This window comes from Scleropages formosus, chromosome 3 (genome assembly GCF_900964775.1).
Source record: "Scleropages formosus chromosome 3, fSclFor1.1, whole genome shotgun sequence".
NCBI classification, from domain to species: domain Eukaryota; kingdom Metazoa; phylum Chordata; class Actinopteri; order Osteoglossiformes; family Osteoglossidae; genus Scleropages; species Scleropages formosus.
In genome coordinates, this window is record NC_041808.1 from 3,824,512 (window position 1) to 3,839,229 (window position 14,718).

A 14,718-nucleotide genomic window follows, 5' to 3' on the forward strand; every position below is an offset into this window, starting at 1 on the left:
GGCAGCAGTTGCTACCATTGCTGTAGCAGCTACACCTGCTCCAGTTATTTTACAGCCTGACAATGGAGAAAAAATCATCACTATAACTAAAACCACTATTGCTAGAGCAAAGATCAGAACTGGTGGTGTGAGAATATTAAGTAATTCTTTTACTTTCTCAAATACATATCTTAAGTAGAAAACAAGCCCTGCAACTGTTATACCAGTTCCTACCCCAAATCCTGATAATCCCATTGCAACCATTCTTCCAACTAAAGCAACAGTTCCCCTTCCTGATGCAGCCATTTCTCCAGTTGAAATGGCTGTTTCTCCAGCTGGTGCTGCTGCTGTTCCTCCAATTGATGTGGGTGTTCCTCCAGATGCTGTTGCTGTTCCTCCAACTGACGTGGATGTTCCTCCAGATGCTGTTGTTGTTCCTCCAGCTGGTGTTGCTGACCCTCCAACTGATGTGGTAATTGCTCCAGCTAACTTGGCCCCAAGTAATGTGCCTATTCCTCCAACTAATGCTGCTGCTCCTCCAAATAAAGAGGCTATTCCAGCTTTTTCGGCTATTCCTCTAGCTGATGTGGTTGTTTCCTGAGCTGATGTGGCCATTTCTCCAGTTGCTGTGACAGGTTCCTCAGATGATGAGATTGTTTCTCCCCCAGTTGATGAATTCATTTCTCCAGTTGCTGTGGCAGGTTCCTCAGATGATGAGATTGTTTCTCCCCCAGTTGATGAATTCATTTCTCCAGTTGCTGTGGCAGGTTCCTCAGATGATGAGATTGTTTCTCCCCCAGTTGATGAATTCATTTCTCCAGTTGCTGTGGCAGGTTCCTCAGATGATGAGATTGTTTCTCCCCCAGTTGATGAATTCATTTCTCCAGTTGCTGTGGCAGGTTCCTCAGATGATGAGACTGTTTCTCCCCCAGTTGATGAATTCATTTCTCCATCTGATGTGGCAGGTTCACCAGATGATGTGGCTATTTCTCCAATTGTTGTAACAGGTTCACTAGCTGATGTTGTCATTTCTCCAGTTACTGTGGCAGGTTCCTCAGATGATGAGACTGTTTCTCCCCCAGTTGATGAATTCATTTCTCCAGTTGCTGTGGCAGGTTCCTCAGATGATGAGATTGTTTCTCCCCCAGTTGATGTTGTCATTTCTCCAGTTGCTGTGGCAGGTTCCCCAGATGATGAGGTCATTTCTCCAGATGATACGGCAATTTCATCTGCCGCTGCGTTTGTTTCCCCAATTAATGAGAACGAAAAAAATTATGAAATATTAATTGAAAAATACATATGAAATTAATTACTCATTTCTTTTATGATTAATGTGTAAACCATGTCTAACTTTGTTGTATGTGTCTGTTCTGGGCATACAAACTGTACAGCCTAATGGATGAATTAGACTTTGTTTAACATAAACTGGAATAGTGGTTAGAGTTGCTGCCGTTGCAGGTTTAACTCCCGCCCCAGCTACCTTCCTTCTACCACGGTACTTACTCTAAAAAACTGCTCCACTAAATGACCCAGTTGTGTAATTGCATAAATAGTTGTAAATTAACATGAAATGTTATTTTGGAGAAAAGCTTCAGCTAAATGAATGAATGTCAATGTAAGAAGTAAGACAAGGAGGGGTTCTTAGGGACATGGGTAAAAAAATAACAAATTAACCTTAATCTCAGGGTATTTATAGACATCACACCACTGACAGGGCTACTCATAGGATGCAAGTCAGAGATCTCAGTGTGAAATCTTAACTCTTTCGGAGTGAACATCAACTCTGTATAACACATTACCTTGAGGATTACCTGGAGGTTGCTGAAATCCGGTGTCTCTTTGGAAAGACTCTTTGGGTAACACCAAGCAAGAGTCATTGTGTGCTATCTTGCTGGTGATTTCTTCTAGAAGGGCATCCATGTTACTGCAAAATGTAATATCACTGGGTTCATATGTTTCGATCCAGAATGGATGCTGGTGGTCTGCTCCCCAGCAGAAATGGACCACCAAAACATATTTCATATTTGTTTCACCAAATATCTCAGTCACAGTCTGATGATATGCGGGTGCTGCTCCTGTCACAAGGACTGCACTGATCTCGGGAAGCTTTTGGACCACAGAGGCAAAGCTGGCATGTGAGGCATGTTCAGTCGAAGTTTCAGGCAAAGATAAAAAAACAATGTTTGTATCATTATAATTTTGACTCTTCCAGGCAATCCCATCTGCTCTGCACAACCACTTCTGGGTGTGTTTTGTATCTTCAGTATTTTCAGACATGAAGTCTGTCACTTCGCCGACACACAAAATGTATTTTCCTGCTGGAAGTCTGTCGAAAGACCTGTGCACTAAAAGAAAATATGACAGTTTCATTCACAGTATAATGGTATTGCACACATGAATTATTGTTACTAACTTGGTCATTTTTTTCATTGCACTTGGTCCTGCTCTGTGAAATGCATCTGTCATCAAGTGATGCAAAGTCAAATGATACAGGAACTACTTTTATTAATTTAACTGACCCTTCTCTCCAAGACAGCTTTAGGGTAAGTACCTTGCTCAAGGGTGCTGATGCCTGTGATCTTTGGATGCAAAGACAGGAACTCCAGCCACTATGCTACCAGTTGTCCCCATGTTATGAAATAAGTGTATTGATTCAGTTTCATCAACAGCTCAATCAAAAATAAATATTATCAAACTTTACTTTTTCAAAGTTCAGAAAACACAAAGTCCACTGGTCCCCTTGCGATAGCCAAGCCATGACCCTTTGCTCCTCGGTCTCCCGGTCCCTCTTCACCCATTCACCCTGAATCCTATCCTCTCGGTTCCGGACTTCCCGATTCTTCTCCTAGACCCCGATTCTCGTCTTACCCCACAGATAACATCTGCACCTCCAGTGACCCGTGTCTGCCCTGAACTACGACTCTTGGCCTGCCCCTTGTTCAAGTGCTGAAGAATGAACAACCTGCGACTGGGTCCTCCCCTTCTCCTCAGCCTCCTGTCCTCATCTTTGACAGTAACCTTTAATAGATCATAAAGTTTAATGCACATTTTATCTAAAAAACTAAATATGCTAAAAAACTCACAGATAACCACAAACTCAGTGCCATGCCCACGCCACCGAGCCAGTGCGGAACACCTGGGGCGTGGCACAGACTGACACAGATAAGGCAGCTTCAGAGCAGGGACTGATGCGGAACCTTGTTCAGCCTTGTGACTTCCTTGCTGTATCTGAACTCCTTCCTGATCCCTTAGTCCTTTCCCAATCCCTTACCCTGCTTCCTAGTCTTCGTGCCTCTTTATGATTATCGACCTCTTGCCTGTGTACCTTGTCTTTTGTATTGCCCCTTCAACGACGTTTGCGCCTCGGAGACCTATTGCCTGTTCTGTGATGAAGATTCTCGGATTTCCCCAAATAGAGCCCTTATTCCGCCCCTTCCTTCCGGAATCATATAACATATTACTCTGATTAATATACTGTTATATCTAGATAAAAGGATTTCTCAATGTGGATATCGATATCACAGTAAATTAACACACAAATTGTCTGAAACCGCTTATCCCCAGGGGGGTTGCGCCGAGCCGGAGCCTAACCCGGCAATACAGGGCGTAAGGCTGGAGGGGGAGGGAACACACCCAGGGCGTCTGGCGCAAGGCACCCCAAGCAGGACTCAAACCCCAGGCCCACCAATGAGCAGGTCCCCAGCCAAACCTGCTGCACCCCCACAAATTAACAGAATGATAAATATGACTGATATGAACATATATATCAAGATGTAGAAAGAATAATCAGTAATCCTGACATGCAAAGTTTTAAATGTTACAGAGAAAATAACCTGTATCCTTTGTTTCTATGGCTGAAGACGTGTTCACAGTAAGTAAATAGAAGTAGAGGTAAAATAAGTACTACACAAGTTTTAAATGACACTTACACTGAGAGTTCATTTCAGAACCGTCCATGTCTATCGCGATGCGGATGACGGGTCGTTCGGGAGTGAATTTACAGACAAGTGAAGGTTAACACATTCTTTTCACTTTCAGTTCTGTTGTTGCCCACCGCCCACTTCACATACCTGCTCCCAGGATCTGTATTTAAAGAGACACACAGAGACTCTCCATTCAGTCAAACCTGCAGCAGGTGAGTCCCTGTGTTTCTACTTTTATGTATTCTTTAATAATGGAACATAAAACGTAACGCAAAATGTTACTTAACTCTGTCACGGCAACAGACGGACTGGAGAGAGACACACACAGGCAAGTCGTGGACCCAATTGCGGGTTGATTTTACTCTTTTCTTGAAGTTCGAAGGGCAGGACACGATCAAGGTCAGGCGAAGGTCTTTCAGGCGAAGGTCTTTCAGGCGCAGACGTCTCGACACAGGCAAGGCAAAACTCGGTGGTTGTAGAAGACAGGTGAGGGTCGAAAACAAGGAACACTAGAACTAAGCAGGCTGCGAAGAACAGCCCGAGGCCACTGCAATTGCGAGAATCTGTGTCTTGCTGTGTACACAGAGCTCATTTTATCCCGGGCGTCATCAATTAGCCAGGTGTTGCCGCTCCACTCTTTCCCGGAGGCGTGACAAACTCACACACACACTGTCAGAAAGGGCTTGTTCCGAGCAGGGTCACGGCGAGCCGGAGCCTAACTTGGCAACACAGGGCGTAAGGCTGGAGGGGGGCACCCAGGAGGGGATACTAGTCCGTCACAAGGCACCCAAAGCAGGACTTGAACCCAAGACCCACCAGAGAGTGGGACCCTGCCAAACCCGCTGCGCCACTGCGCCCCCCTGTGGTTTTAGTAATTATGTTCAGTTATTGATTTTCTCCCGTCCTGGGTGTGTCCCCCTCCCCCTCTGGCCCTACGCCATGTGTTGCTGGGTAGGCTCCGGTTCCCCGTGACCCCGTATGGGACGAGCGGTTCAGAAAATGTGTGTATATTTATTTTCTTATTTTTGTGGACATCACTAACCCTAATACACGAGCTACATGAAGGTGTAATGAAACAGGCTTACTTGCGATGTGGGGGGCGAGGTTGCACGGGGGTGCTTGGTCAGGTCCTGCTCTGGTGGGTCTGGGGTTTGGGTACTTTTTGGAGCATCCCTTTTATACCCCGTCTCCCCGATTTGCTGCAGGTACGGTCGTCCGGCATGAGGTTGTGGGCGTGACAGTCCATGTTTTTGCTATCACAGTATGTCTTTAAGTTTTAAAATATTTACATTGTACATATATTACGTTGTGTATTTATTGGCAGAATTCTGTACTTATACTCTTCTGTTATTTTAACAGTCATTTGCCAGGAGAAGTTCAATAGATTATACCCCCCAACTCAACCCCCTGAAGACCCAACTACAGGTCTGGTGAGTTACTTAGCATTAAAAAGGTGGATCTTACACAAAAGGGTTGTTGGTTTATGTACAAAGAAAGACCCTTCTGGGCAAATCCATGAATACGAAGACATACGTACACGCACGCACACACACACACACACACACACACACACACACACACATTGTCTGAACCACTTGTGGGAAGCTGGAACCTAACCTGGCAACACAAGGCGTAAGGCTGGAGGGGGAGGGGACACACCCAGGATGGGATGCCAGTCCGTCGCAAGGCACCCCAAGCAGGATTCAAACGCCAGACCCACCAGAGAGCAGGCACAGGTCAAACCCGCTGCAGCATTGCAACCCCGCCCCCCCCGAATATGTAGACATGGACCAAAAAAAATACTTTATTTAGTGCTCTGTGTCACTGTGTGAGAAGAATGCTCTATAAAAATAAATTGAATTCATTAAATGGTGTTTTAAGAAGGCCTGAGAGCTCCTTAACACCACACAGACTGGCCTTTTGAATGATATTTTTAGCTAGGATTACAGATAATGTGGTAATTTGCAAAATGTTCAACTTCAAAGAAACTGTCTGTACTGTTTTTTGTTTCACATATAGCTCCAAAGATAGTCCTAGCAGACATACAGCATCTGTCACAAAAACTGTCAAATTATTTTCCTCTTAAGCCACCCTTTGATTTAAATGGCCATCTTTCACAATTTTCTTAGTAGAAGTTATGACTAATCTATTCATGGCAGACAAAGCTTCACCTTAACTATTTGTGCTGACAGCGCAGGGGTTGAAATCTGTCACATCAGTCACATTGCCAGAATCACACATCAGGACACAAGGGGTAGGACCCAGTTCCAGGACAGTTTATTTAGTTATTGCAGGGCTGTACACTCGGGGCAAAATTAAGATGCAGCTGGAGTCACCTGTTCCCGTGAAGAGATGAGGACTGTATCAATTCAACTTACTCTTAAAATGATCTTCAATGAGACATTATAATCAGTACTGAATTCAATTGTGTCATAAAACAAGTGTTTATTTTAGTTATTCTAGTACCTGTGATTATTATTATTATTATTATTGACAACAACAACAACAACAACAACAACAATAATAATAATTATAATAATAATAATAATTGCATGGTCCATATAGCACTTTGAAAAAAAGTGGAAATGAGCTTTTTATTACTAGATATTTTCTCTTATTTTCAGGCTCTGGCTGCAAAAGCAGAAATGGATTCAGAAAAAGTGGAAAGTGATACAGAGGCCAAGTATAAAAGTTAGTTTTCAAGTCATTATGTTTTATTTAAAATTATTTTTTTTTTTTTTTACTGTAATACACATCTTTTCTCTCAAAGTAAATGAATGATTTCTCCAATGACTTCCAAATGTTTTATGATTTAAAGATTTCAATCCTTGCAGATTATTGTTGTCTAGGGTAAAGGTGGGAAGAGTAGTCAGTAACAATACTTAAATAAAAGTGCTGTTACTTTCACAAATACTTTAAAAAAAATACTCATGGAAAAGTAAATTTGGTTATTGAGAAAATACTATACAATTCTGAGATTCACACCCAGCTTAGTTCTTGTTAACATCATAATACATTGAAAGTGTTACTTCATCCACTCCAGTTTCCCTGGTCAGACACGTGGAGACCCTCTGTTCGCTGTCATTTTAATCAGACCTAAGAAATTAAACAATGAAAAGACAACCTGTTGCTTCCTTCATGTGATATTTCACATTTTTACTCCAGCCCTAATCTTCGTATGCTGATTGTAATATTTGAATGGTAGAATTGAAAAAGTTAAATTTTAATATCTGAATGGTTTTACAGTTTGAAAGAGTGAAAAGAAACATATTTGGTCTTAATCATTACACTGATTTACAGGGAGCAAAAATGAAAGCAAAGAGAATCAACCAATCAGAATTGTCCTTTTGGGAAAAGATGGTGTTGGGAAGAGTTCTGCAGGAAACACCATTTTGGGGAAACCAAAATTCAAAACTTGCAACATCGCCTCAGAAACACAGTGGCAGAGAGCAGAAGCAGTGGTGTGTGGCAGGACAGTTACTGTGATCAACACACCAGATGTGGTTACAGAACAGCTCACTCCAGAGTCTGTGAGAGCCATTGTGAACGGCCTCCCTTTGTGCTCCCCTGGACCACATGCTTTCCTTCTGGTCATGTCAACAGAAGGGTTCGCCAAGGAAGACTGCAGAACTGAACATTTTCTCAGAAAGATATTTGGGGAGAGTGCATTGATGTACACCATGATACTCTTCACCCAAGACCAGAGTGAGACTCCATATGTTGAAAACTTGAAGCTCAAATCATCAGGCTTTAGTGAACTCGTGGAGAAAATTCAGAGTAGATATCATGTCTTCAGTAATAAGGACGGGAAAGATCAGGCTCAAGTCATTCAGCTCCTGGAGAAAATAGATGGCATGGTTGCAAAGAATGGTGGAGGATTTTACACTGAAAAAATCAACAAAAAGGTACGTAACACACACACACACACACACACACACACACACACACACACACACACACACACACACACTCACACTGTCTGAAGCTGGTTGTCCTAAGTGGGGTCACGGCGAACTGAGAACAGAGAGCGGGACCCGGCCAAACCCATTGCGCCCCCTGTGTATCATATACACTATTCTAAATGCCTTACTGCAAATATGTCATTTTGTGTTAGTAAACTGTGTTTGTCTACAACAGAAAAATTTGAACAGAATAATTTAACCAAGTGTGGGGGTTGGGGGGTTGGGGGGAGGGTGCAGAGGAAGCAGGGGGTGCAGTGGTGGTGGGGGCTTGACCGGGGCCTGCCTTCTGGCGGGTCTGGGGTTCGAGTCCTGCTTGGGGTGCCCTGTGACGAACTGGGATCCTGTCCTGGGCGTGTCGTCCCCACCTCCAGCCCCGCGCCCTGTGTTGCCAGACTAGGCTCCGGTTCCCTGCGACTCCTGCTTAGGACAAGCGGTTTCAGACAATGTGTGTGAGTTTAACCAAGTTGATACAGTTTTAGTACATTTATTAATTTAAATTTCTCCAAAGCACCATACATCTCACAGAAAAATACAGTGAGTGCATTACATCAACAGAGAAAGAGATTTGGATGCAGACGGGTGATTCTAAAATACAGTTAATTTGTTACTTTCCGCATATGAACCAGTTCACTACAAAATACACCCATCCCTTGAGTTATGCGCAAACTTCTTGTCACAAGAGTATTTGCTTCTACCTATTTGTAGGAATTTTAAAAAAATCCTAGAACCTATTTTGGTACGTGTTTTAACTCATACCAGATACGTGTAAACGAAATAGATTCAACACCAGCGCTATTTCGATTCTTTCTTGTTGCATTTTGCTGCCAACTACTGGTCACTTTTTGCTCTAGAATAGAGGAATTTCAGAAAACAGAAAGAAATGAAAAAAATGCAATTAAAGCAAATCAAGCTGTAAATGTATTTTTTTTTTATCTTTAGAAATTTGTAGGTTCACTGTTCGTAACTGGAAGTACAAAGTTACCTTACTCATGGGTACAACAGAAGGATGTGCGATTCAAGCCTGAGTCCTTAGAACCCCATAGAATTAAACATGTAATTATCACCTCAGTCACTGAAATCAACGTGAAACCCTGGGTTCCTCCAGAGAACCATACTGAGGACAGATTCAGGTAACATGCAAAACTTGTGTTGCATTCAAGATCTTTATGGAAAAGGTAACTGGTCAGGGAGCAAGAAAGAAATTTACATGGGGAAGGTCCGGGAAGTGCACTCTCTGGTCTCCTTCTCAGGGTCGAGTAACCTCCTGCGGCTGGGGAATAGTTAAATGAATGGGACACTGTGGACATTTCTCGCTGGGGAACCAATTCTTTTTTTCCCTTATGAAATAACGGACCTCATCACAATGAAAACTTGCCTAAAAGCAAATGGGTGGCACGGTGACACAGCGAGTAGCGCTGCTGTCTCACAGCACCTGGGTGGTGTGAGAGGATGTGGGTTTGATTCCCGCTCAATCTGTGTGGAGTTTGCATGTTCTCCCTGTGTCTGTGTGGGTTTCCTCTGGGTGCTCTGGTCTCCTCCCACAGTCCAGAGACATGCTGTTCAAGTTCACCCATAGTGTGTGAGTGAGAGAGAGTGTGTGTGTTCCACTGATGTATGGATGAGTGACCCCATTGTAATTAATATCGTATGCAGTTTAAGTACTCATCCAGGTAAAACACATAAGAAGATCAATGCAAGCCCTACACATTTTACGTTTTATTCATTCAGCAAGTTGCTTCCATAAATAAAAAGACATTTCAACAGGTTAGATATTTGAACAAGCTTCTTTTGCAAAACCTGGAGTGTTACTTTATCTTTTACAGGTGATAGCCACAAATTCTACTGGAAAAAAGCCAGAAATGAACAAAATGGAGCAGCAGCTTCTAGAAATTATTGGCAGACTGGGTCTTGAAGATTTTCACCCTAAAAAACTAACAACAGCAGACATACTGACCATTGACAGATGTTCCGTGGGTCATCAACCTCAAACAGAACAAGACGTGGCAGTTGCATCCCTACAGAAACTGTTTGTTCTAGATTACAGAGGCAGACAGGTGTCTTTAAAAGATAGAAATATGGAGCCTATTAATTCAGATGACTTTGACATAATGCAATTTATTGACCAAAAGAAGAAGGAGGCAGAAAAAGCAGAAAGTCTTCACCCAATGGATGTTCAGATGGCAGTTTTTCATTGTGCAGACAACTTCCTGAGACAATACATGATGAATAAACTGTCTTTCTGTCAGTATGCACTTCCACTGTTAGTGCCCAATCCTGTTAGCGGTGAGATAGAGTTTCCTTTGTGGACATTTCGTCAGATTAAGAAGACCTGGAAAACTCTCGATACCTCCAAAACAGCTACAAGCAGAAGTGAGCCAGTTTACAAGGCATTCACCCCAATGGTATTTTTCTGCAGAATTGGAACAGTGACATCTTCTAAATCCCAGCTGATGAATTCTGTCATCAATCCACGTCACAACACATTCTTCCATAGACACTGCCCAGGGAGCAGCAGAACCTGCCATCTAATGGATGGAGTTGTGGAGATTGCCTGGTACTGTCCTTCTGGAAAACCAGATGACACGTTCAATGACTGTATTGCATTCTGTAATCTCCACGGTGATGCAGAAAAACATATAAGACAAAGAAAGTTCCTGGTTGAGAAGTCAGCTGTGAGTGTTGTTCTGTTACAGAAATTGGATCTTAGCGAGGAAGGGAAGGACATCTTGCCACAGTTTCTTGATACCTCTAAGCCTTTAATCTCCCTTCTTTCAAACGAGAGCACAAATTTGAGTAAAACAAGTGAAGGCCATTTTCAAATTGGCTTGAAAGACAGAAATCAAGCTGAAATCATTGAAGAACTGACAATGATAATGAAACACTTTTTGAAAAGATCAAGTCCAGTCTTTAACCTTGAGGACATTGCTGAATCTTCAGAGTTCAGCGTAGATGAGACTGAGACCGATTGCCTGGAGTGGAAACTCAAAGCAAGTACTTTAATAAAGGAACTGGATGGAACTGAATTCTCTCAAATAAAAGGGAAATTACTACCTCGTCAAGGACGTCCGTGGCAAGAGTGGAGCAAAAGCAGCAAAGATCTTCACCGTCTACATGGAAATGTAATGCAAATGGAGAGTGAAATACATCAAAAAATGAAGTCCTTACGACAAGAACAGCGATCCTTCCCTCTCAGTGATCTGATGAAGCATTTTTTAAGGGAAATACAGTCAGACAACATAGCACATAAGATTTACTTCCTGAAATGGCTTAGCAGCTTAATGGATGACCTATGTGAAGATAAGTTGTCAGTGATTCGCAAACAATATGATGCTAAATGGACAGAGGCACTACAGTTAAAAAACAAACATGATAAGAGGGATGAATTAAGAGCGAAACAGGAGGAACTTGAAAAAGTGTCTGAGGAACTGAGTGATGGAACATGTGGCCTGGAACATCTCATGAGAGAAATGGGTCAGATCTATGAGGCATGGGAGTCTCAGAAAGAGGGAACTGACAGAACAGGAGTGGACATTTCTTCCCTTCCTGCCCTTGCTGCAGACATCATGATCTCTGGGTTTCCAATAGAACTGATGGATGGTGATGCCGCTCATGTTCCGATGCAGTGGATAGATGCTGTTTTGGGAAAAGTTGTGGAGAAAATAGGTAACGAGAGACTCTTTGTTTTGTCTGTTCTTGGTCTTCAGAGCACTGGGAAATCCACTATGCTGAATGCCATGTTTGGCCTACAGTTTGCAGTAAGTGCAGGTAGATGCACCCGAGGTGCTTTCATGCAGCTGGTAAAAGTTTCAGGAGAGGCACAAAAAGAGCTGAAGATTGACTACGTTTTAGTGGTTGATACAGAGGGACTTCGGGCTCTGGAGTCAGCAGGAAAAGCAACTGTTCACCATGACAATGAGTTGGCAACATTTGTCATTGGCCTTGGCAACATGACCCTGATCAACGTCTTTGGAGAAAATCCAGCAGAAATACATGACACTGTGCAAATTGCCATTCAGGCCTTCCTCAGAATGAAGAAGGTGAAACTGAGTCCCAGCTGCATATTTGTTCACCAAAATGTGGCCGATATTGCAGCAGGAGAGAAAAACATGGAGGGGAAGAGACGTTTGCAAGAGAAGTTGGATGAGATGACCTGCTTGGCAGCCAAGGAGGAAGAGGAGTGTGATGTGAAGTGTTTTAATGATGTGATTTCATTTGATGTGACAAGAGACATCCAATACTTTGCTCAGCTCTGGGAAGGGAATCCACCAATGGCCCCACCTAATCCACGATATGCAGAAAATGTCCAGGATCTCAAGAAGATTATTCTTTCTGTGGCTAAACAGCAGAAAGGAATCAGTATCTCAGATTTCTGTGTTCGTGTGAAAGACTTGTGGAGCGCATTGCTCAATGAAGACTTTGTTTTCAGCATCAAAAATACACTTGAAATTGTTGCTTACAGAAAGCTTGAAGGTGAATACGGGAATTGGACCTGGACTCTCAGGAGTGCCATGCAAGTCATAGAAAATACACTCTACAACCGCATAGAAAATGGTTCTCTGGAAGCCGTGGACAAAGAATACTTACGATCAGAAATGAAAAATTCATATCAAACAGTTCACACCAACATGAGTCAGTACTTCTCTAAAGACAAAGACAAAGAAATTCTTTCACAGTCGAAATGGAGGATTGAACTGAGAATTGAGGATCTCCACAGGGATCTGATAGATGAAACTAAAAGGAAGTTTGATGAGATCATTCAACAGAAAACCGCCTGTAAAGAACTGGAGGAAAACAGAACTTGGTATGAGAATGAAATATACAACAAAAGTGTAGAACTGGCCATTGAACTGAAAGGAAAAGTCTGTAATGAAGAGACGTTAAGAAATGAATTTGAATCAATGTGGAGGAAATGGACAAAGGAGGTGGCATCAAAAATGGCAACAATCAAAAACATTAACATTCGGAACGATGTCAAGAACATCTTGGAAAGTCACTTTGAATATAAGAAAATCATTGACTGCATTGAGAAAGGTTCTTTCATACACAGTCATAGTTCTAAGGATGCTGAAGAAAGAGCACATTTTTTAGTCAAAATAAAAGACTTCGTAATGAAAGGAGTGAACAAAACTGAATTGGGGTGGAAGCAACTGAATTCTGATGAGGAGATGAGAGCCAGAGAATTGTCACAAGCTATAGAGAGACAAACTGAAGAAAACATCAAAAAAGCACCAGTTAAGAAAATGGGTTATGATAAACGCTACATCCAAGAGATCATAAAAAATGCAATTGATAAACTTATGGAATTTGAATCCAAGAATTTTCAGTTACGAAAAGAGTTCAAATTGGACCTTCTGTTGTATCTGTGTGACATGGCAAAGAAGGAATTCACAGACCTTCACCGCCAGTTCAGGGAGGCCAACGATCCACGTGTTTTCCTGGAGAAGATGAAACCAGAGTATTACAGCATCTTCAAGATTCACTGCAAAGATACAACTTCAGCTGTTGCAGTGGCTGATATTCTGTGTATGAAGCTCAAACCCCGTATTCTGCAGGCTGTTTATAACCAATCCGCTGTTGATGTGGCCGATACAATTAGAAGAAATTCTGAAGCATTCAGAGGGAACAAGTCTAATCTGGAGAAACATTTCTTGAAGTCTCTGGCAAAATCAAAGAAATTTGAGGACTTCATAAAATATGTCCATGACCCACGAAAATACTTTGAAAATTTCATAACTGAACATGTAAAAAATCAGTTGGGTACAAATCAAAGTTTTCTCCAAATTTTTAAAAACAATCTGAAGGCAAAACTGGCCTGTGTTACTGATGCAGTGGAAGCCGCTACAGAACAAGTAAAAAACCGAAAGGAAGACAGTGATGAAAGTCAGGAGGACAGTGCTGACACCAGTCAGGAAGAGGCCAACGTGTGGCTGGACAGTTTTTGTAAAAAGCTTGCAGACAAGCTGGAATTTTCCATGAAGGTTCTTAAAGGGATCAGTTTAGGTGAGATCCTCAACTTTGACAACCTTAAAGAGACAATGAAGAGAGCACTGGATGGACTCACTGAAGACTTAAACCCAGAGTTCAGCAGCCTGTCCTCAATACAAATGGAGCTTTTTCGGGAAACACCTGCAGAGATCTTGATAAAGCAGCTGTGCGACTGCTGCTGGGTTCGTTGCCCTTTTTGTGCCGCCATCTGCACCTGTACCATAAGAAATCACGATGGAGACCACAGTGTCTCTTTTCATCGACCCAGTGCAGTAAGTGGTTTTCATTACAGAAACACTGATGTTTTCTCAGTTCGTATTTGTACTACTGCAGTTTCAAGTTCCGAATCATTTTATCCAGATTCATCTGATCGTTTAGTTAAGTTTAAAAAGTACAGAAAAGCTGGTGAGAGGTTTGCCTGTTGGAGCATCACTCCGGACACCTCAGAATTACCCTACTGGAAATGGTTGGTGTGTCAGTTCAAAAACGAACTGGAGAGTCACTACAAATATAAATTCAAAAAACGTGGTGAAATCCCTGCAGCTTGGAAAGAACTGACTGAAGAAGATGCTCTTGGGAGTTTAGAGAAAATCTGAACATTTTTACTGATTTGTGGAGTTCAAGTCATCGACAGAAACTTAATAGAAAATTATTGTGATGACAAGAAAGGATTAAGGTTACAGTGATAATGTTCAGATGCAGGAAATATACGAATGGTAAAGAGCATAATTACTCATTGCATTATACTTTTTCATGGACTCTTTTCCATGGGCATTCTAATAGTATTTTTCAGTATATTAATAATCATGGCTGTAGATGAATATTTTTTAGATGTTGAAATTAATCTGTCAAATCCGATTTAAAATAGT

General features: G+C 42.1%; 1 protein-coding gene and 2 long non-coding RNA genes across 3 annotated transcripts; 2 read left to right on the forward strand and 1 right to left on the reverse strand.

Annotated features, from left to right (window-relative positions):
* Nucleotides 1-400: 400 nt before the first annotated feature.
* LOC114910165 (uncharacterized) lies at nucleotides 401-1,082 on the forward strand. Its single transcript, XR_003797541.1, has 3 exons — nucleotides 401-614; nucleotides 681-746; nucleotides 1,029-1,082. It is a non-coding gene; the product is annotated as an uncharacterized LOC114910165 (long non-coding RNA).
* A 62-nt stretch (nucleotides 1,083-1,144) lies between these two features.
* On the reverse strand, nucleotides 1,145-4,491 carry LOC114910166 (uncharacterized). The gene is made up of 3 exons (XR_003797542.1): nucleotides 3,909-4,491; nucleotides 1,791-2,324; nucleotides 1,145-1,214 (listed from the first exon to the last, which is right to left on the reverse strand). It is a non-coding gene; the product is annotated as an uncharacterized LOC114910166 (long non-coding RNA).
* Nucleotides 4,492-7,613: 3,122 nt separating this feature from the next.
* LOC114910175 (interferon-induced very large GTPase 1-like) lies at nucleotides 7,614-14,445 on the forward strand. The gene is made up of 2 exons (XM_029250115.1): nucleotides 7,614-7,807; nucleotides 9,688-14,445. The coding sequence occupies exons 1-2, from the start codon at nucleotides 7,757-7,759 to the stop codon at nucleotides 14,443-14,445; spliced, it is 4,809 nt and encodes a 1,602-aa protein (XP_029105948.1). The 5' UTR covers nucleotides 7,614-7,756.
* The last annotated feature ends 273 nt before the right edge of the window (nucleotides 14,446-14,718 follow it).